The sequence below is a fragment of the Petromyzon marinus genome, chromosome 10, assembly GCF_048934315.1.
Source record: "Petromyzon marinus isolate PM22_M1 ecotype Great Lakes invasive population chromosome 10, UKy_Petmar_22M1.pri1.0, whole genome shotgun sequence".
NCBI classification, from domain to species: domain Eukaryota; kingdom Metazoa; phylum Chordata; class Hyperoartia; order Petromyzontiformes; family Petromyzontidae; genus Petromyzon; species Petromyzon marinus.
Genome location: NC_133676.1, coordinates 9331237 through 9355005, shown reverse-complemented (window position 1 = coordinate 9355005; position 23769 = coordinate 9331237). Strand labels below are relative to the sequence as shown.

Genomic DNA, 23769 nt, shown 5'->3' with positions numbered 1-23769 from the left:
GATGAGCACGTTAATGTGAGAGATGAGCATGTTAATGTGAAAGATGAGCATGTTAATGTGAGAGATGAGCATGTTAATGTGAGAGATGAGCATGTTAATGTGAGAGATGAGCATGTTAATGTGAGAGATGAGCATGTTAATGTGAAAGATGAGCATGTTAATGTGAGAGATGAGCATGTTAATGTGAGAGATGAGCATGTTAATGTGAGAGATGAGCATGTTAATGTGAGAGATGAGAGCAGCAACATCGAGCTCGGTGAGCGAGGTGGCTGTGTTAGTGTGGGAAATTTAACCTGTTAATGAAAAATCAGAGAGACCAAAATAACAACCAACATCGGAAGGTGGTAGGATGGGAACATCACAGCCAGTTATCACTTAAACTGGTTGATAACGTCCTTTCAATGATTGCTCAGTTTGTACCCATCTTCTCAATTTAAGTTGTGTCTGTATATGTGGATGGTTTCAGGAACAAATCTTTGATAGCCAGTGGGTTTGCAAAGTACCTTCGTCTTAGATAAATCAATTTCGTGTGAGCCCACCGCATTAAAACAATGATCAGCCACGGCCGAGGTATTGGTCCTACCGTGTTTTTAGATCTGCCTTATGTTCACGAACACGGTCCCAGATATGTCGCTTAGGTTCCCCAATGTAACTGCCTGCAACAGTTTCGCAGACCATGGGTTTGCGAACCCACTGCATTACATATCTATCCAGAAATCGTTGTGGACCTCAAGTTTGCCGGTGACAATTGCTTCCAGAACCTGGCCTGAAGCCTCCTCTATGCCACCTCAGCCCTAAAATAACTTGAAAGGTGTGTCAGCGCATCCCTGGCACTGGGAAGACAAAGGCGGCTAGCCGCGGAACTCTCCACACCCCCACCTCGCGTGCTGTGCCAGCCTTTAATCAGACTCATAAAAATGTATTACTTTAATATTTGTTTTTATAATTTGTGACTTGCTTACCTTTTTCACAATTGTTCACTACTATAGTTTTTTTGTATTGTTTGCCATTGTAACTTGTTGACCCCCACCCATACTGGACATCTGTGTTTCATCGCAGATTCCTCCAGTCTAAATAAAGACCCTGATTCTTCTGATTCTAATAGGCATTCGCCTAACCACACTTGCCCCTTGTCGGTCCTGCTTGCAGCTCACCGCACGGTGTACATTGGCCTACACGTGCCCTCGGGCCGCAGGAGCCATCGCCGTCACCGCCACCGCGGAGGCCACCGTCACCACCACCGTCGCCGGGTCCGTGACAAAGAGGCCAACGCAGACGACTCGGAGTCTGGATGCCAAGGTAGGCACAGCCCTTTATTCAGAATTATGGAGAAATGCGGAGTCTTCCCATAGAAACCCACAGCGATATTGGGGCTAAGCTTCCACGCTTGAGAGGCAGCGCCTCAAACACCAGGGGCTTGCAACGTCATCACCATATCCATTATCAGCAATGATCTATCCACTGCTGGGTGAAAGCCTCCTGAAGCCATCACGAGCTCTCTTGGTACTGCGGTGTAACAATCCACCCACCACCTGGACACGTGCTGATTTCATCGCTCCATCTCCATGAAAGATGTCATGTCGGTCTGAACCACTGGCCTTCAAACCTTCTAGCAACGTGTCCTGCCAAATCCCATTTACTTTCCTTAACAGTTCAAAAGATGTCTCTAACTTGCTTATGTTTTCTCATACATGTGTTCCTTTTTATATCCGTCAGTGTAATTCCAAGCATGCGCCTTCTCCTTGCTTACTTGTTCTTTTATTTTGTTCATGTCCACGCATCTGATCCAGGTAATATTGTACTTGTGAGAAACATTGTTCTTGAATCGCAATGCTGCATTGCTTTCAATATCAAGTGAAACTGAAATTGGGCAGTGGAGCGAAATGGATGTGTGCAGAAATTGCTTCAGATGTGAATCACAGCTCCGGGGCAATGACCCAAGCCAAACGGGAACAGACGCCAGAGTCTTTGTTGCTCCGAGCAGCTTGGACGTACAACATTTACATTCGGTTGGCGTCGCAAAACGCCTGGGGGCATCCTGGAGAGTTCCACTGCCCCACTTTGCTTTCCAGTTTCCTCTCTCACCCTGCTGCGTTGCACGTGGCGAGTTTACGGTCTCGTCTAGCGGCAGCAAGCGCCGGTCGCAGAGTCCCAGCCACTTTTCCACGAAACAAGATGCCATCACCGGTTCGCTGACGCCGCCACCGCATTGGGAATGTGGAGTTTCGTGCGGGGAGAGGAATCTCAGCCACGCCGTTCACGTAGACTAAGTTGGCAGCTGTTGGCCAAGATGGTAGCAGCTGTGACATAGCCGGCGCTTCACAGCCACGCGTTCGCTCGTGAGCACGCCCGGCAACGGGGACTTCCATCCAGAATAGCACGCGCACAGACACGCCCTTGTGAGTGTACACACCCGCATGTACACTCACGCGCGTGTGTACACTCGAACTGAGATGAGCCATGCACTGTATTAATACGTAAAGTGAATATCTTACATTTGTGTGCAGTCCGAGCCGAACGCCCATCATGAATAACCTGTAAATCACAGCTCGCTTTGACATTTATATTAGGTGCCGACGTTGATGTGTGGGAACAGAGACTTAAACTGTCGCAGCTATATGGGGTATACTTTTGTAGTGACATTGAGAATGTCATTGTGGGGTGCCGGCCCGGGAGGGCCGCGGCGTGCGATGTACTTACGTCGCGGACAGCACCGTGTGTGTTGCTGAATAAGGCCGGCTCTAGCAGCAGAGCACGGCGTGCGATCCACCGTCACCGCGTACACCCCGTAGGTGGGTGTAGTACCAGCCCTAGCGGGGCTTGGTGAGCGCTGGGATAGCTTCGGCACCACGCATGGCGTGCAGTGCGGGCTCCCACCAGGGGGAGCGAGAGAGTGTCAGCCCAGGGACAGGGTTGCCCCGGGCCATGGCACTCTGGTTGACCCTCGAGGCACCTGATCCGGCGTGTCCACAGAGAGGCCCTCAGGTGGGGGGGGGGGCTGGAAGGTGATCACGTGTCCTGGGAGGGATCGAGAGGGAGTTGGGACGCTCGTGAAGGTGGGCGGGGCCGAGGGAGGAGCCGGCCCCGACCCGGGAGGATATAAGGTGGGTCCCTGAGAGGGACCGGGGTCGCTTCGTTCTGCAAGCTGGAAGCTCCAAATCCTACGTCTGAAGAGGCACCAACACGTGGCCGGGTCCCGCGTGAGGGTCTGGTCCATCGTCGCTGTAACGCCTGTGTGTAGTGGAGTTAGCCGAGTGGTCACCACCCTAGGCTGTATCTGGTAAAGGGGCAGTTACCCCTTTTGTATATACGTGTTGTGAATAAATGTGTTGCCTCTAAAGAACAACATCTGCGACTCAGTTGGACTCACTACACTTTGAATAGTACTGTATACATGATACAGTGCCCTTTTAGATGTTTGAGATGAGATGTGATGTAAAACGATCTGAGACGCCTCAGGGTATCTGGCAGCGCTATATAAAAGCATAATTATCATTGTTATTATTTTGATATTGCATTTAACGTGTTGAGCACACTGCGTCCACGAACCCATCAACGTGAGTTTGATTCCTCGCCATGGCTAACATGAGTGATGAGCGACATGTGAACCGGTCCTGGCCCCCATCTTTACCACGCCGCACTGACCCAGCGTGGTGAAGTATGGTCAAAACCATCCTCACTAACCCAGCATGGGGCAGCAATTATAGCATATACAGTGTACCTATTTATTCATATAATATTTATGCAAAGCATGTTTGGTATTCAGCATGTGTATACACTTATATGTATGGATTGCTTTTGTATACATAATTCCATACGGGTGTTTAGTTTAGGTTGACCTTTAGGCTGGTCATTAAGATTTCACAGGGAGCATTACTGGAGTGACTCGGAGCCACGAGGGCACGTCACGCTGCCCTTTAGCGCAGTCGCTGTGGCTCCACGTGCCGGCTGTCAGAAGCTTGGGAAACCGTGAGAACAAATCCTCCTCCGCGCTAAGACCCCTCGCGTCAGGATCGCATGCGGTCACGCTCGCAAATCTTGCCCCGGACACGGGGGGCAGTGCGCGTCGGTCGCACGAGGGGTACACTCGTTAACATTAATCAAAAGCAAATTCCCTCAACTATTTAAAAAATATACATTATCCCCCCCCCCCCCGTGTCCATGGCAACGTGCAAACGTAGGGGCATTCTGAGCTCAATGTGTTGCTGCGTTCGAGGTCGCCCTGCCACACCATGTAATGCCGCTCTGCTTGAGGGTAGCTCTTTTCTCTATTTGTTGATCTCGGTAAATCTCCATTCATTCCCCTCGGCTCTGGCGTATCAATGAACGAGTGTCTCGGGCAGCCTCGCAGCATTGGGGGGGGAGTGGCTGGAGGGGTTGGCCCTTCTCACCCGCCCCCCACCTCTGCCAAAGGCTCAGCCCCCCCCCCCCCCCCCCCATTCTAAATTGTTGAAGTGGGAATGGACACGATACCAAGCGCACAACCAAAACTAAGCCATGGAAGTTGCAGCCTTTCCACATACATGGGGGTGGGGGGGGGGTGATAGCTAGAGCAGAATGCACGACAGACAAAAGTAGATCTCATCGTGAGCATTCTGTTCCGCATTGATATTTGTTTAAAGTTTGTCCAACATTGTCTGTGCCGTGCCCCTCCTTGAGTTGTTTTGTATGCTTCCCTTTCAAACAAGGTCATGCTGCAAGGCCGGTCTATGGGGGGGGGGGGGGACGCTGGAGGGGGGGACGTCATGAGCAGCATTCCCCCCACGGTTTATCGCGGGGGTTTGCCGGCTTTGTTTTCTGCCGGCTTTGTTTTCTCCCGCCCAGACGGCGGTGTTGCCGGGTGGCCTGACGTGCGGAGAAAGCCAAAGTAATCCCACGAGGGCCCACGCGAGCTCTAAATATATGCAGCGCCACTCCGTGCCAGCCGGCAGCGGGCACCAGGCCCACGCTTTTTAAAAGAAGCGCCGTGAATAATTTGTGACGACTCCGCGACGCATTGACAGCCGTCCCGCTTGACCGTGGCAGATAATAATCTAAGCGATCCACCTTCCAGGAAAGTGCCTTGAGGATCTAAAAATTGCAACTGCGCGAGCAAGGCAGTGTCAGTTAGTTACCATTGTATCTTCATTTATGTTTCATTGTGCTCGGTCGCGTAGCGTGGTTGGCATCGGCCCTGGTGCAAGGAATGAAATGGGACTTCAATTTCCCTCCGTACTTTGTAGTGCGGTGCCTGGGCTCATCTGCTCCAATGCAGTTGCACACCCTGCACACTCGATAGCTAAGCCACTGGTTGTGATTTTTTTTTATTTACCTCTCATGTTTGGTAGTGGTGGCAGGAGTGGCCGTGTGCATTCAGGGGGTTACACTTTGAGCTGGTGCTTGCGCAGAGAGCGCGTGGAGCGGAGGACGATCGCGTTATTCTTGCGACCTCCGAGTGGGTGGAGACGCGCGTGTGTGCGCACAGGTGGCTTCGCTTGGGGTTGATTGATGAACGCATTCGTCGCGCGAGCACGCGCAGACCGGCCCACTTTTGCTGCAAAAAACAATGGCGTGGTACCAAAAAAATGGCTGTGCAAATTGTTTGATATTCAATTTGGCACACCGAGAACGCTAATGACGACGCATCGCTCCAGCACAACACCCTGGGATTCACTTCCCTTTGCCACCTGCAGAAAACCTCTTTATTGCTTTGTGGAACATAATTCCGTCTAACGCTATTATTTTATCCAGACTGGTCTCCCTGCATGCTATTTAGGATAGTCCTACTTGGTATATTTGCCAAATTTCACTGATGTCATCGCCATTATCATAATCATCCATATTGGATGAAGCCTTCCTCCAGCTGTCCTCATCCTTCATGGTCACGTGATGTAATAATCAATCCAGCTCCTGCTAATATCGATCCGTTTTTGTGGTTAGCGTACTCTCTGGCATGTTCCCTCCTTTGGCTGTCACTCCCTCGTGTGTCTCCCACCACCGTCATCATCATCATCACCTCTTTTAGTGATGTATTCTGCTCAAGCACTCTGACTTTTCTTTACAGTCAATGTGATCTCTCAAGCTTACGTACATTCGCTAATCCATGTTTTCTTCTTGCTATCTCTCAGTAGCATATCTCTAACTTGATAATGAAAAGCTAAAATTCCAATGTGACTCAAGTAGAACATTTTTTATTGGTGTACATTGCCTGCTATTTTGCACGGATCAGAAATTATTGACACGGAAAATAACCCTAACCCTACTCATAACTAAATCTGAAAAGTCCACAGAAGAGACTTGGAGAGGCACATGCTTGGAATTTAAACGCGAGACACAGAGAGAGAGGTCCTTAACATAGGGACGTGTAAATATTTGGCAGCCTTTTGACCCTGTAGTAAAGTGCTCTCATTCCCCCAAAGGTTGTGTGATATGGGAGTATGGGGACACGAACTCCGTGTGTCTCCCAACTGCGGCGGGGTGGGAAAGCAGCAAAAATTGTGCTGTTAATATTATTTTGTCTTTTTACCCAGGAAACTTGAGACATATTTTTCAGGAAGGTCCAGCCAACTGTTTGCAATAGGAGGAAATGTTGCTATGTATAATCCTGGTTGAGTAATTTACAAGTAATATTTCCGCATTGGAATATTTAGACAATGGCAGTAATATTGCCTGTTTTTTTTAGCTGTGGGAGGAAACTCAAGAATCCATGAAAAACAGGAAGAGAACATACAAACTCCCTACTATAGAAAGGCACCCAAGTTGGGAAATCGAACCCAGGCTCTTCTTGCTGTGAGGCACAGTGGTAACACTTGTGCCTCCCAATGAACACAGGGGCTCGAGATTTTTGAGGCACCCATAAAAATATATCTACACTCTGCTTTTTAGTGGATGAAACGCAATACCGCATTCCTATGATAAAGCCTGCGGGTAATTTGGTTATTATAATCATAGTATGAGTATGTGTGTTCAATATTTAAAATAGTTTAATTTCTTTCAGCTTTGACATTTTCGTACATCGCATATAAAAAACTGGAATTGACGTGACAGTGGATCATTTGGCATCGAGCATCGGTAGCAGTAAAACAGTCAAGGGAAGGAATTAAGTAGAGAGAGGAGGGAGGGGGGCTCGCCAAACTAGAGCAGCCCCGGGGCTCCCCTCAAATCTCATCCAGCGCTGGTCGCGGCGCGAGGCGCGTGGCGCTAATTACACTGGTCTACAGCCAAAATGCTTCCGAAATAAATGTAGTCCAACTTTACTTATTCTGGGTCACTGAGAATGAAAATTATGCTTAAGATTGTTGATTGGCTATAGTTTTCAAGATATGCTACCGGGTCAGTATGAACGATAACACAAACATAGCAGATAGCTTCTGCTATGCAGATAGCTTCTGCTATGCAGATAACTTCTGCTATACTCTTTGGTTCTATTCGGTAAAGTCACGTAGGTAAAAATAAAATAACAAAAAATCACGACGTTTCGGCCACAACACAAGTGGCCTTCATCAGGTGAAGGGACTGGACTGTCCAGAGGACAGCGTTTGAGTGAAGACAGCAAGCCCAGGTCGCGTTCTTTAAGCTGTGTGGGAGGAAACAAAAAAAACCCTTGACAAAGGAATTAGCATAACAATGATGTACTGGACCGGCACAGTGGGGGGGGGGGGGGGGGGAAGTTTACATAATGTTGGTGTGAAGGGAAATAAGCTGCTGTGAAATTTGGGATACCACTACTTGAATAAATATACTGTACCATTGAAAATTAGTTTAATGTTTGGTTTGATTTAGAACATCAATCTTCGCAAATGGTTGAACAGGAAAAGTAAATCTTTGCCTTTTGCAGTGCCAATGATTTGGAGAGAGCCAACATATCATATCAGCAATTGTTACTTCTGCATGGCACCTCCAGTTGGGAAAGGTGTGTCAAAGAAGAAAAAGTGGACTGTGCATTATCCAAACATTCCATCAGCTATACGCCCAGTACCCCACGGAGAAGGACTGCCGGTTCCTGATGCACCAGAATCATTCTCACTTTAGTCAGACAAGGAAGAGGAATGAACTTCTGGTCCTGAACCATCACGGTCACATGACCCAGATTTTCTCCCATCCTCCCCCTCTGAACCACACCTCATAACACAAGGTGAACTGAAAGACCTTGTCAGGGATTTGGAACTACCCAAGAGTAAGGCAGAGCTGTTGGGCTCCAGACTGCAGCAGTGGAATCTTCTGGCAGGTGATGTGAGGGTTTCCATGTTCCGTGACTGTCAAAATGATCTTGTCCCATTCTTCTTCATGGAAGGTGATCTTGTAGCCTGCAACAAGATCGATGGTGTGATGGCATCCCTCAACATCGTTCATGAACCAGATGAGTGGAGATTGTTCATTGATTCATCGAAGATTAGTCTTAAAGCTGTTTAGCTGCATAATGGAAATGTTTTGCCATCAATTCCAGTTGGTCATGCAGTCCATATGAAGGAAACCTATGACAACATGAACCAACTTTTGAGGTGCATAAATTATGACCAACATCAGTGGCAGCTTTGTAGCGACTCGAAGGATGTTGCCTCTTTTGCTTGGTCTGCAGACTAGATACACAAAGTTTTCTCTGCGAATGGGATAGTCGTGCGAGAGATTCCCACTAGATCAAGATAGATTGACCACTCCAACAGTCATTGGAGCCTGGGAGGAAAAGTGTTCAGCATCCACCACTTGTTAAATCAAGGAAGATTGTGTTACCACCCTTCCACATCAAGCCGAGTCTGATGAAGAAGTTTGTCAAAGCAATGGACAAAACACAAGCGGCTTTCAAGTACCTCCGTGGAAAATTTCCAAGGTTAAGTGAAGCTAAGATAAAGGAAGGTGTCTCTGTTGGTCCTCAGATTCGGGAACTTCTTCGAGATGATTCATTTGACAGTGCACTGCGTGGCAAGCAAAAGACGGCATGGAAAGCCCTCCAGTTAGTGGCAACACATTTTCTCAGAAACAACAAGGCAGACAACTACAGGGAGTTGGTGGAAAACCTCCTCAAGGCATACAAAAGCCTTGGTTGCAACATGTCACTAAAGATAAAAAAATGTTGCACTCTCATCTAGATTATTTCCCACATAACTGTGGAGCAGTGCGCGATGAGCATGGCGAGCGACTTCACCAGGACATTGCAACAATGGAGAAACGCTATCAGGGCAAATGGAGCCCATCAATGCTTGCAGACTATTGCTGGACAGTGACAGGAGATGCTCCATTGAATGAATACAAGAGACAAGCCGAGACGTAGACACTGAATAAGGACTAAACTATGTACTTGTATATAATAATAATAGTTTTTTTTGCCTTTTGTTTTATAATACATTTTATCTATATAGACCCTTTTGTAGATTTAAAAGTGTTACATGAACAGGACAGGTGACATGTTATCATGTAAAGCAACCATAAACACATGAAAAGACCTAGGTTTACAATTTATGAGTAAAACTCTACTATTTACACAATATACATAGACGTAAAATGTAAAAAGCTTAAATATCTTGGGAACAGTAGCCCATCAGTTATTTTAATTGTCATTTGAATTCAGCACATCAAAATCCATAATACACAGCACATTTAATCTCTGAAGCAGACGACGTCTAAAAAAATTGCACCGCTTGCGTGCACAGACACGCCGTCGCAGCGCGTGCAGTTCATCCTGGGCGTGGAGGATGACGACGAGGAGCATGTGTCCCACGACCTCTTCACGGAGATGGACGAGTTGTGCATGCGCGACGGCGAGGAGTGCGAGTGGAGGGAAACGGCGAGGTAAGGCACGCACGCGGCGGAGGGTCGCGCGTTTGCGTTTAAAAAATATATACGTCACGAAAAGGAGGAATTTACATTTAGAATATTCGCCGCTAGTTGTCTATCGCTCTGTAGCAGGAAATGCTGGCTCCGTGCTCTGACCTCTGAACCCCTCGGCCACCACTCCACTTGCTCGTCTCTTCACCTGCACCTGTGTCCCTGCAGTTGTTACCGACAGAGCCCACATCGTTGTAATCGTCACTTTTAATTCCGCTTCCCGTGCGGACGAGTTGCACCCCGCCGCCCACTTTGGTTAACGTCTGCTCCTCAAACAGGACTGGTCGAAGACGTGACGTTGATTACGTACGTTTACAGGATACTTGGTGTCCGCGGGGGGCCCAGGGAGAGACCCCCCCCCCCTCCCAAATTTTGCTGGGTCACACAGCGGCGATGGTCTGTTTGGTGCAGAAGCATATACTCCCCCACACCACCACCCCCCCCCCCCGTGTTTGACGTGCTACAGGTGGCTGAAGTTTGAGGAGGATGTGGAGGATGGTGGAGAGCGGTGGAGCAAGCCGTACGTGGCGACGCTGTCTCTGCACAGCCTCTTCGAGCTGCGCAGCTGCATCATGAACGGCACCGTGATGCTCGATATGAAGGCCACCACGCTGGAGGAGATCGCTGGTGAGGAAGGTCAAGGGGTTGAGGGTTTGGGTTAACGGGGGCTGGGTGAGGGCGGCTGCGAGGTGTCAGCTACCGGATGTCGTGGGAGTTATGGGGTATTTTTCTTACCATACTTCACCTCGCTGGTTAATGCAGGTCGGTGAAGGTGGGTAGCATGAACGTTGGAGCTTCGTGTCGTACAATAGGTTTTACTGCACTGCACCCTACTGTCCATAACGTAGCTCTGCAGCAGCCTACAACACCTGTTGTGTGCATAGCGGTTGCCCCTTTAAACACTATCCAGGCTCGTTCCCGCTTCCGAGATCTTGCAAGATCGTGCACATTATGGGTGGTTTGGCAATTTACTTAGAATTTAAATGCAGAATTTGGACCCAGTATAATATGACTGCATGATAACGAATCAACTCGCGTAAAAGTCCAGTTGCAAAGTGACTCGGCTCGGTGTTGCTTATCCCGTAATCTCAACCCTGGTGCTAGTGTGTATTGTTATGGTTGTATTTATTTAGTGTAAGGGTGTTCCCTGTGTTAAGGTACAGCTCGACTTGGCTTGCGTTGTTATCGGGCCTTCTGATTCCGTAGCTTGTGGGGCATGCGAGGAGGAGGGCTGGGAAACGGCGTTAGCTCATTGGCCGTCTGTCACTGCCTCTGTCAGCAGTGTAGGTTTCCTGCTCTATCGATAGTGCGGTTCGTCTATAAATAATGCACCCTTTGTGGTGAACTGAAAAATTGTGCGAGTTGTTGAAAATGCCTTTATTAACATGAACATGTGTGTGTGCGTGCATGTGTAATGGAGAACATGGTGCACACGTATGACTCTTTTTGTCAGTCCACTGCTGGATAATGGCCTCCACACACCTGTACGGGTCGTGAGGGTTGCTTGATCGTAATTTACCACGCTGGCCAGTGCGGTTTGGTTAAGGCCTCGAGTATTAGGCATGGTATCATAGAAGTACAGTACAACCGTGTATTTTCTGCATTGCCATCTGTTGCCCACCTCGTTGACCCGCAAGCCCTATGGCAACCTGTTTGTGCACAGAGCAGTCGCCCATCCCATCGAAGCGCCGTCCCCGCTCGATCCTGCTCAGCATCCGAGATCTGACGAGATCTGGGCCCATTCCAGATAGTTTGGTCAAAGGCGAAAAGTAGGGTCATGAGACATTTAAGAACTACCCGTTTAGGTTACGGCACGCTTAATCGGATTACTCGCCTGACCGATTAGGTTCTTAAGTCTCCAACATTTGGTGGGTGATGTCTACTTTATGCCAACTGCAAAGGCCTACCACAACGAATTTCAAAGCAAGTGTGCATGCAGGCAGCCTATTTTGAATGTGCACTTGTGCACGTGAAACGTAAAAAGAAAACAACATCAAAAGAATGGGAGAAAAAAAAACCGATTTCACAAAGCGTACCAAATGGTGTGCGACCCCGTCATGTGTGCCGTTTCCAGGACGGCACTGTAAATGAGATGTCACGCTTCGGGATTGTATCTTGGCAAAATATTTGAAATCGATAAGTAAGTAAGCGAAGGGGGGGGGGATGCATTGGCCCAAGGTGACCCCAGACGCGCTCACGGAGTAGGGGTGAATGAACTCGAGGTTCATGTCAACTCAGGTTTATTTATTTAACCAAGTGAGAACTCGGGAGACCAGAATCCTCTCTTTGCGCGCAGGAGTTGGCTGTGTGCTTCGCGGGGTAACGAGTTACACGGTTGTTGATTGCGCTTCAACAATCGGCCACCGTTCCGCCGTGAAATTCACGGTTGTGTCGACACCATTTATCTTCATGATGTGAAGCGGAATTTATTTTGACTCAAATCTCCTGGAAAACTTAAAGGAAACTCTATTCATGTTTTATTGATGATGTTGATGATGGTAATAATACAAATTCTGCTTGTTTTGAACACATTTTCCAGAATGTGCCCAGTATTGTCAGATGTCGGAAGCTCAGCTGAGTTGAGCCTGGATAGTGCTTGTATGGGCATCCACCGTGCATAAAATAAAATATATGCTGTGGCAGGGCGACGTGACCAGCAAATGACATGGCAGAAAAATATCTTGTTGCACGCAACTACGCACTGACATCTATGCTCAACACCTTCACCAACCCACAGTGATCCGCCCAAAACCCGCTTGGCTATAGGGAGGCCCTTCATCTAACAGTGGATTGACAAAAAGGCCGTGCGTGTTCTCTTTTCTGGTCATCTTTAATTATTTTTTTTGTCCAGTGTAAACGTTAGTCACGTACTTTGAAGTATCTACTGGTTCCAAATGTAGGATGAAAATGCCCGATTGCGTAAAAGATGTGTTCACATGCGGTTTATCAAGGGGTTCTTGATTTTTGCTGCAGTGGTAGTCCTTTGCCTTTATACCCCAATTCAGAGCTAAGTTTACAGCACCCCCTACACATGCCACGGAGTTGTGCTTTCCTGGGTTCAGTTCCACTCTTAAGGTTGTATCGATGGCTGAGCTTATCGCTCGTGGTAACACTGTAGGATGAAGCGTTATTATTATTATTCTGGTGCCACGGTAATTGTCGGTTCACGGGGATATTCTGCTGTGAAGAAATCGGCGTACGGCAGTTAAGCTGGTGGATGAGCCCGAGCTTACCGATTCATTCAAGTTCACTCGCTCACCGGCGTTCTTGTGCCTCCTTTTGACTCTTCTATCGCTACCATCGTGGTTACAGTTCCTGTGAAATATACTCATCAATCCCTCGGTCTACCAGATACTGACTGTTTCTTCTCAACCATCACCGCCACACCATAGGTCTAAACCGCTTCTCTTTCTGCTTCTCCGCCTCGCACTGCTTCCACTTTGGAATAACCCTGCCGTTTCTTTTTCCAATTTCTTATAACTTTGCGCAATTCAAGAAGTCCATTTACTCTTATCTATTACAACTTTAATGGTGCTTTTTGTTGATGGCTGGCTTGGGGTTTTGAGCCTTTGGACCTGTACTTGGCACACTGCAATAAAATAACAAATCCTTTTGGAGGGCAGATACCATAACCAATCTTTACCTGTGCATACTAAATAGCTTTATGATTATGGCAATATAGGCATTATTTTCCAAGGCCATTCGCAAGTCGAGCTAAAGTTCTTGTTGCAATTGGACTTTTATAATATTAATAAAATAGTGTTATTGTTAAACCGGTATGTATCTTTGATGGTATTTTGTGCAACCCACATCTGTCAAATGACAATATAAATGAATCTTATCTCATCCAATTAACTGTGTGTGCTTTAAGCGAAATAGTAATCTTAAAAGCAAACGCGCTCTTATCTTGTAGCTACACACCTAGGCTGTGTGTCCTAAGCTTTCCGACAAGACGTTTAAGCTTCGTGGATGAGAAAAATACTTTAAAGTTTCGGTCAATTTTTCCATTAGAACACTTGAGTGATGTCACAATGATATGTTGCAATATGCCAATGAAGTGGCATTGCTGGTGCTATCTCAATGAGCTTTAATATAACTTTGAAGTGTTTGATTCTCATTAATGAAGCTTCAGATTCATGTAAGACTGCTGCTCACTTGGTGACAAATTGCGGAAGCGTCATCCAATAGTGGATCACGAAAATGATGATGGATGATGATGATGATGTATGATAATGATTCGCTTTATCTAGGAAAGTCTCGCTGTTGTCTCAAGACTCTTCCTGAGGCGGTTCCTGCATTGGGATGCTTGGCCAATTCCATTCATGGGTGTTTTGTACATGAAAAGCCAACCAGAATTCGAGGGAGATAATACCACGCAGATGTATTCGAGAATCCATCGCTGCACTGCAATCTCCTGGCTACCTCCTGGCCACCTTTAACAGGCGCTCGCTAATAACATTTCCCCTGGCCAGGCAGTCGGTTGGCGCGCGAGCTCACGCTCGCCTGGCCGTGTCTCTACCTATCGCCTGCGGTGGCACCTTCGCGCCAGCCCCTGCGCGCCGTAAGAGCGGTCACCAAAGGCCACGTGTGTTCTAAACTAAACCTATTCTTTTGTTTTACCAGGCAAGGCCCACTGAGATATATATATAGCTCTTTTTCAGAAGCGACCTGGCCGCAATTGACGGTGCAGAGAAGTGGCTTATCATGTGGAAATTTACAGCAACCAAATACTCTCAAACGCACGTTGATTCTAAATGGCAATATGTGAAAAATCCACGTGACCACGGGGAGAACATGCAAACTCCAAATATACAGCAGGCATCGGGGTCGGGATCGAACGCAAAACCTCCTGCATACCAGGCGTGGGAGTTAACATCTCGCCACCTCGGCCGCGGGTGTGTGCGTCAGACTTGGTGCTCGACAGCCAGATCGCGTCGGGGCAGCTGGACGTGGCCGTGCGCGACCGCGTGCGCCAGGCGCTGCTCAAGCGCCACCACCACCAGAGCGAGAAGAAGCTGAGCCACCGCATCCCCATCGTACGCTCGCTCGCCGACATGGGCAAGAAGTACTCGGACACGCACCTGCTGGAGAAGAACGGTGAGACGGCGCACGCAGCCTCCCCCCCGCCCCCTCTTCCCCCCCCCCCCACCCAATGCCCACCTGCTGCCCCTGCCCTCCGCTGCTCTTGCCTACCACCCATTGCTCCCCTTGCCCAGTCGCTCCTGCCCTTCCCGAACACATGTTGCCGCACTTGCCCGCTCGCAGGCCCTGCCTACCAGGACGATTACTCTTTACACCCGTCTCGTTTTGGTTGACCCCGCTCCGTTGTCTTAATGCTACGTAGAGTGTAAGAGGACTATAATGTATTCTAGATTTAAAGCTTTCGTGACTGCTAGGATCCATACTCTTTGGTTTTGTTATTTTATTTTCACCTACGTGACTTTACCCAATAGAACCAAAGAGTATAGGACTATAATGTATTTGTAACAGGATGTTTAATATGTTTGTAACAGGATGTTTAATGTCTTTTTGCGACCCGATATTTTTATGCCTCCAGTTGCTGGGCCGCCAATAAGATGTTGGGAAAATTACTTTTTGTTGAATAAAAATCTATTTGTGCGATTTGAGTAACTTTTCGTGTTCCATAACGTATCGGGCACTGCCGGTAGGTATCGTATGCTGTGATTTATGCGTTGTTTGTTTGCAGTCGTGTACTGAGTTCTCCAGGAAAAAGATTCTGACTGTAACTGACTCTGATTGGATGGGATCTGTCACCTGCAGATGATTGAGAATATAATTGTTATCCTAATCGTGAAGTATAATGTGTTTTGGAAGGTCCTGCATATTCTTTATTTATCTCATGACTTTTACCAAAAAATGTTTTAATGAATAAGCGGCGCTTATATGAACAAAAAACATTACGTGACTTGTAATATCTATAATACCATAAAATAATGAAGAAAATCATGATGAAGATCATGTTGATTAAACAGTTAATGTAGCCTATTTTTTGTTAGAACTTTTGTGGTTGTAAAAAATATATATTGACTCTGTGCCTGTTGTCCTTAAATTCCAATTGCGAAGGTCATAAATGAAATGTGTTTTTGCTTGTGCTGCGCATTGGCAGAATGATTGGTTCACCCTGGGGGCGTGCGTATTGAGCAAGATGCGATTGGAAATGGACAGTGAACCCAGGATGGTGTTATTGATGACCTTTACAACGGAAGGAAAATTGATCCTAGAGAATTCAGTGGAGTAATTTTGTTGTAAACACGGCCAGTGAGAACAGCAGGGCGCCTGACCCTGTGTTAGTGATTCATCACCACGGAGACAGGCTTAATTGGTGCAAGTGTCATAACGCAACCCTTCAAAAACGATGAGGCTGTTGTTGCACCTCGAGTCCGTCAGAAGGAATCTTATTTGAAACAACTTGCATATCTTTGTTAGTCCGCTGTTGGATGAAGAACTGCCCATGCCTTGTCGGTCATGGGGTTATTTTTTTTAATACCAGACCATACTTGATCATTCTGCTCAGTATGGGTTAGTAAGGTATGTTAGGTAAGAGGCCCAGGACCAGTTCAATATCATTCACCACTGGTGTTAGCTGTGAGCATGAATATCATTTAGGGCGTTGAGTTTATAGTGCAGTGAGCTAACCACTGTGCCACCACTCCTCACTCCCCTGCTAGAGTACACGCAAATATATGTAATGGCCTGGCAGTGTGGATTCCCATGGCACTGTAAAGATCTTACTCATGAGATCTCCACTCATCTGTGTTGCAAGAAAGGTGCCTTTCTTATGTCCAAGGGAATATTCTTCTTTTTTCCAAAACACTGGTGTTGAAATTCCTTGGAGGAGTTTAGCATTCCGTTTGACTGATACTTCATCTTATTCTCCTCTGTTAGACAACACTTTTGTGTTGTAGCTGAGCAGACCTGGGGTCGATTCCAAATGTAAATGTGTCATCCGTAATGAATTGTAATCACAATGTGATTGTAAATTCAGTTGGCAATGCTGTTATTTTTTTATCCCAATTGTGCTATCATCATGTCTTAAGATAAAATATCGGCATCAGAATCTGTATTTAGACTGGAGGAATCCGATGAGCTCTTATTCACATGTCCATTGTATATTCAAATATCCTTTCCGAATTCTCACAGATAGTGGCTGACAGACGTGGATATCACAGAGCTACCACTGGAATCCCTTCAAATGAACTATGATCCACATAGTAGAAAACAGCATTCCTACATTATTTTACATACCAACTTTTGTATGTAAAATAGTTATGCAATATTTAATTATCAGACCTGGAATTGAAGCCAAATTGAGTGCAGACCCAAATTGAATGGATGGGGTTTTTTCGTGCATTCATTGGTGACCGATCTGAGACCAATAAAAATATTATATAATAATTAATACAATGTATAAAGTGCATATATTTCGCGAATTGGACAATGTTGAACCTGGTTAAATCACGGACAGCTGTCTACATTCAAAACCCAGGATTCCCGTGGTGTCAGTTCAGTGCTCTGACCTCTGAGCCACCCACCCCTCCACACCATTGTTGTTGTCATTGCTGTTATAATTGACCCCAGATATATTGGCCGATACCACGCAGTTGGCACGGAGTCACTCATAACGACCTTCACAGAGGAAATGGAGGGTCGAGAATATCCCACATTGCACTTCATTAAAATAACGTGATTCGTAACAGATTTTAATAGAACTTAGGTGAATGTTTTCTCTCTCAGAGTGAGAAGATGAAGTTCCCTAGAGGCTTAGAGGTAATGAGTTATCCACTGCTCCTTTTTGTAGTAAAGCATTTTTAAATCCCTACTCACATGGCCTGGATTAAGTGCTTTATAAATACCAGTGTCAGAAATGTATGTTCCAGATTAAAGTGCCCTCAGTGCAATTCAACAGTGCAAGTTAACGGTCATGCAATTATGTAATTTTGATCTTTGTGGTGAAAGCCCAAGCGCATTATGGGCCGCAGCTGCCACAGACATATCTTTCGATATTTACAGCTGAAAAATGTCTTTACGGTTTGTTGATGTTTCACCAACAAAGCCCTCCAGTGACCTTACTTGAAAAAAATAAACCTCCACCATTTTATTTGCGTCGATGTAACGTGACAGTGCCTGTACAATCACCTTCCTAAACCTTATTCTCCTCTTCCGTTGTCCAACCCCTTGTTTCCCTCTCCCATGTGGCCCCTACCTTTCCCCTTCCACCCATTATTTCTCCGTCCTGTCCCCCGGCTCCCTACCCGGCTACTTCGCTTGTCCGCACCTTGCTCACCCCTTCTCCGCCTTCCCTGGTCTCACCCCTTCAAGGCCATTGGCTCGGCGCCCACCGGGCCTCCCTGACTTGCTCGCGTGCGAACCTGCTCCAGAAGCGCGCCTCGATCCCCAACAGCCCCCCCCCTACCCCTACCGATGGCACCGCCCCCACCGAGTACGCAACCGAGCGGCCCCGTAGCCTGGCCGCGGGCAAAGGCGGCGCGGCACCTTCCCGCGGGCGGGAAGCCCCTGCCGGAGACCGCCATAGGTCGACGGCCGGAGCCGATTGTGGTGACGGTAGCGGCGGCGGCGATGACGAAAGTTGGGACGAGCCGCGCCGTAGCTCAACGGTGGTGCTCCCCGTTGTGCTAGAGGAGTTGCCGGCGCGCGCTGCGCTCCACCAGGGTTGTTGCAGCTGTGGCGGCCAGTGCCTGGCCAATCCCTATAGAGCCTGCATGGAGCAGAGCCGCCTGGCTGCCGGGGCCAATAGTAAGTGCATTTAAGTGTGTCGCAGAGGTACATGAATGATAAAAACACGAATTGCTTTGCTTGAGTTAACAGAAATGCATGAGCATTATTTACTACTTGCATGGGTGTAGCTGCTACAGTCTAAGGAATAGACAAGGCTAGAGTGATGCTTTAATTTTAACCACTGGTCAAAAGCCCCCATTCTTTGAAGCGTGGCCTGGTTGGCACGGTTTGCTATGTACGGTGCGAAAGAAGTTCAACACACATACATGGTTATTAACTGCCACGTAAAAAAATAAAGACTTTCGATGGGTTCCTTATTTAGTAATTGTTTTCAAACTGCACCATGTGTGTGTTGTTTGTACAAAGAGCAGAGCCAAATATTTTTGATCAAGATTAAAATATTGACTGAAAAAAAACCGACGAGTTTGGCTTGTCTAGAATCCCCATCATTATCTCTTGTTACAGACTTTAAATACAAGGAAGTTAAATGCAAGTCCCTTTTCGCATCAGGTATTACTCAATTGAATAATTTAATCTGAAGATGCTCCGGTTACTCACTTTCTGTGTCAAGTGAATCCTCTACGACTCTCCGAAGCGTTATATTAGAGGTCCATGCTGTCACCCTGTGGCAATCCCGAGACAAGCAGAACTTTGACTCGTGCCCTTGCTCCTCATCAGCGGCGGTGAGCGCGGTCACAGAGGACAAGTAGTGGTCGCGTGTGAACGGGTGAAACACCCAGGAACATCTCTGACGTCATGGGTGCCTATCAATCTTCAACGTAAGACTGTTGAAGCCTTGGAACGGAGAGCAAATTCCAGTTCAATATTGTAAAACTTTGCCCTAAGGCTATATTGACACCACCTCAAACACGTGAACTTGCCTCAAGGTGACATGAGAGCAAATATTTGTAGCAATCTCAGCTTATGGAAGCATGTAACAGTTTCAACCCCCCCCCCCTCCATCCAACACAATGTGGCTGTGCCGGGCATATCCCTGGCCTTTGCGCCCTGCCGTGTGGTCGCAGTAAAATGTAATTCGCGTGCGTGTCGCCCTAGAAGTTAAACACTTATGTCAACAGAGCGAGGATCTTGTGCTCGTCAGGTCGAGAGCCCGACCTACGTTTGGCTGCCCATTACGTCCTCGATCTCCTTGAACTAATTCGTTTACGTCTCGCCTAATTTAACCCCGCATACCTGCTGATGGGCTCCCATTTATACTCCCCACGTGTGTTTGAGCAGTTACCACGAAGATTGTGGAACCTGGTTTAATGGCTTATTACTGTTGTCTTCAGCCCTAACGGAGGAATTAAATGACCCCTTCAGTGACCTCGTATTTAATACAAAACTTGTCATTTGACACTTTAATCTGCGGTTTAAATGGTTCTGCGAATGAGACAGCGATTATTTTTCACACGTTCACGAAGTCCATTTAACTCCCAGCTGAACGTAGAATTGTCTGTGTAGTGTGTGTGCGTATAATGCGCACAATTAGTAATTTTGCTTTGCAGAGAGCAGAGCGCTGAGCAGGGTTCTAAATCTGGCTTTCAGCCGCCCATGATTAAACTGGACTCTCAAATGTAGCGAGTTTATGGTTCTGAGCCTGGTCATTAATAAAAAAAAAATGCTCAATTCCAACTCTAAGAATTTGAAATATCGGTTTCACTGTCGTGTGACAAACAGTCACATAGTAGCCTTTCTCTGACAAATGGGGTTTGCGCTCCTGAGAAATGTCTACATTTATCGTTTGGCTTGTGCCAGTGTGCCAGTAGCGCAACTGCAATATGTTTTCTAGTCTTCTACGATGCGTTGCAGTTGACGGGTGGCTAAATATCCGACACCCTGAAACGTACTTGCTGGTCATTACTCAGTAACTGCGTGAAAATGTGATGAACGTGTAATGGCTGCCAATTAACACGAGTAGATTGCCTTCATTATTGTGTTTTTGCGATCTTGGCGGTGTGAATACTAACCGTAACAGCCCATTGTACGCTCGAGAGGAATGGTTCATTTGAACCCGACAGGCATGAATGCGTTCCGCGTGAGAGTGCGCACGCGTTGTGCATGGTGTGCCAATGGATAACAATTTTCGGACTGTTTAAGACTTTGCACGCTCTGTCTGGATATATCCAAGGCTGGTGAACCTACTGCCCGTGGACTGGTTACGGTCCCCCACTTCATTTCATGCAGCCCCCCACGGCCACATAAGGCCTAATAATTCAGACAGCCCGCAAATTATATTTATCTGTCGCTGCGAGCACGGCACTGGAGGGGGAAAACTTTCGATCTATCAATCCTATTTAGAAGTTTTTACCCGCTCTAGTCATGTCTGTCACTGCAAAAAACAAGAACCTCTTCTATTGAGATAAATTATCGGAGAGTGTGGTTAATGTATGGTTGCCCACCAAAAGGTATTTTAAACTCCTGTTTGGCCCCTCGGTAAGGACAACGTTCCCGTCTCATCCCTGAATAATCAAGATGCTTTGCATCGATGGGAGGGGGGTTAAATAATGACCATGTCCATCAAAGTGGCGCTCGTGTGTGCTCGTGTGGGGACGTGGGCCAGGCTTCTTGACCTCGCCACATTCGGCTCCCGGGAACCTGGCAGATGGAGACAAGGTGTGCGAGGGCCGCGCAGGGGAGTCCAGCACTGTGGACTTCAGCAAGGTTCGACTGCGAGCCTCCTCCTTCCATTTTTGCAATGCCCTGTGACCATCTCCTTCAAAATCTCAAACGTCGCGTAAATTGGCCCCCCACTGCACAGCGAGCAGTAAAACCTGTCGAAGCCGGGACTCGATGAAGCCAGAATTTCGGGTAAGCCACAAAGGCCGTCTCCTCAGTGTTTTGGTTTAGTGAGTTTTAAATGTACGACAATAATTCTCTATAGATCGCTAGCCAGCCAGCCATGCAAAATCCTGCAGCTATTTAAATAAATGTCGTGGAAGAGTTTAACGGTTGAATTTATTTCGAAAATCTTGGTAGGGGACCACCCGTTAAATAAACGGCAGTAAAAATGTGCAGTCAGATGTGTTATAGGCTTAGCTGTAAATAATTGCATAGTTGTGATAATGTTCGTGTATTTTTAATACAACAAAATAATCTCTTTATTTTCAAAACACATTATTATTTTACAAAGGTGTCATATTGGTTTCTGCCTTTAATCCTGCGTCGCTCGTTATAATCGAGCAAGCGGATAAGAGCTCCGAAGACCTTGCAATTAACAGTTAAGAAGGCATAACCGCCTTGGTTACACAGTTATAATCAGCGCACAGCCGCCTGTGCATATTTAAAACAGCATGAGGCATCCCAATGTATTTCTTTTCAAAGTATCGCGGTATGCCTTTTTAGCAACCGCAGCATTAGCGGTCAAACCCCTGCCAGTTATCGCACTAACATCCTTGTGCGTGACCTGTCTGTCCCTCCTGCTGTCTGAATCTCCTAATGCCTCTAATGCCTCCTCTGTCTTCTGCGTGCCTTGTTCTTTTACTGCTGTGCTGCTGGTTGCTGCATCTATACCAGCAGCAGCCCTCAGCCACATGGCATTGTGGCTGTATCTCCCCAGACCAAGGATGGCCTGGCATTGTCGTAAGTGGCATTGTCAAATGCTGGGGAAGGGTTCATGTTTGATATATGGCGATTATTATTACTACCACTCTGAAGACTTTCAGGCAGGTCCTTCCAAGTTTTCACAGTAAGGGGGGCGATGTTGTGATGTTGCCATGTGCAATCCCAAATTTATTGACCTGTAGATAAATAAAAACATCTGAATTGGAACGATTGGCTGATACCAGTTACATTGTATGATGTTTGTTTAGTTGTTGGGAGGAAACCGGAGAACCAGGAGAAAACCCATGCAGAACAGGGGTATAACATGTAAACTCCACACGGAAAGGCACCAATGTACATGTTTTTGAATACCACTTCAATGACATGAACATATTTCCGTGTGTATATATGTTTACATGTATGCGGCATGCATCTATCTGCCAGTCTTATCAGTAAGTTAACCCATAACACATGAATCTGTCCCGTGACCTGCCAGCGAGCCGTCAAAACTTGACGTGGCCTCAAATTGCACCTAGCCTGGCACAAGCGCTGTGGTGACCTCACCACTACTGTTGTTGTGATTGTTGTTGTGATTGTTGTTGTGATTGTTGTTGCTTCATACAGTTTATGGACATACCTCGTGCTTCAAGATATTCTGAAACTTGAATGAGTACCTGGGGTCTTATGTAAAGCATCTATATTGGGCAGTAATAAGCAAGGGGTTATAGTTCTGGCCATACTCTACCTCCGCCTTTGTTGTGCCAGCCTTAATAGGTGCTTTCCAACAGCACCTGCCACCGCATTTATAAGGTTGAGCAAGGAATATTTATTTTTGGGCACGTTTTTATGCGTGTGTGCGCATCATTTGTGCACTCATAAAAAGGTTTTAGTTCTATTTCATCATCAGCCATGATCAATTCACTGCTGTTGCTCTCTTGATGCAGAGATCCATCTAGCACCTGCCAAATGAATTGATTTCATCTCTCCATGGTGCATGTCCTCTTGGGTGCATTCCCCTTCTTTGGCTGCCGCTATATTGTTAGTCTTGACCGCCTTCCATCATTCCTTCTTCCCACGTGTTCTGTCCAAGCCCATTTGTTTTTCTGAAGTGACTTTTCTTAACTTGCATACATTCTCTGATCCACATGTTCCCCTTTTTGTCTCTCATTCTGAGCATGCGCCTGCTACTTGCATGCATTTCTCTTTCAGCTTTTGTTCCATTTCCTTTATCAGTGTCCATGTTGTCATTCATAATATCAATATGTAATTACTGTTTCCTGGACTAACATTCAAACATTCATGAAGCAAGACACATGTGCTTTGTTTCATTTCATTCTGGTTAAAGTCCGAGTTCGGTGACCCAGAACAATGCCCACACCCGGCGCATGACATCCAGTATACCCCTCGCTATGGCTCTGACAACTAGCAGTGACATGCCAACTCCAGTTTTACCAGTGACCCGAAAAATATTCAGTGATAAGTTGAGCCCTGGACATCAGGATTTGCATTTATAGGGTGCTTGCTTAAACACCTTTGCAACTCGAAGCTCCTTGCAATCGCAACTAATCCCCGCCATTCCAGTGCCCTGCTGTGCTCGTGCCAATGTGATGCCCGGTGGCAGCTGTTATTGTAGCGATAAACGAGTGGGGTTTTGTTTCGCGCACGCTG

The 23769-nt window shown here is 46.9% G+C and overlaps 1 protein-coding gene across 12 annotated transcripts in view; it reads left to right on the top strand.

The window, feature by feature from the left end:
• The window catches only part of LOC116940953 (sodium-driven chloride bicarbonate exchanger-like), an 80475-nt gene that overhangs the window by 25829 nt on the left and 30877 nt on the right, over positions 1 to 23769 (top strand). For 5 of the 12 annotated variants that reach the window (XM_032951391.2, XM_032951390.2, XM_032951389.2 and 2 more), the window contains exons 3-9: positions 1150 to 1299; positions 9627 to 9765; positions 10268 to 10428; positions 14710 to 14898; positions 18142 to 18576; positions 21122 to 21222; positions 22075 to 22140. In XM_032951391.2, the coding sequence (XP_032807282.2) occupies positions 1150 to 1299; positions 9627 to 9765; positions 10268 to 10428; positions 14710 to 14898; positions 18142 to 18576; positions 21122 to 21222; positions 22075 to 22140 (1241 nt within the window). The remainder of the gene's footprint in view (positions 1 to 1149; positions 1300 to 9626; positions 9766 to 10267; positions 10429 to 14709; positions 14899 to 18141; positions 18577 to 21121; positions 21223 to 22074; positions 22141 to 23769) is intronic. The other 7 variants (XM_032951392.2, XM_032951393.2, XM_032951397.2 and 4 more) reach the window with 5 other exon arrangements.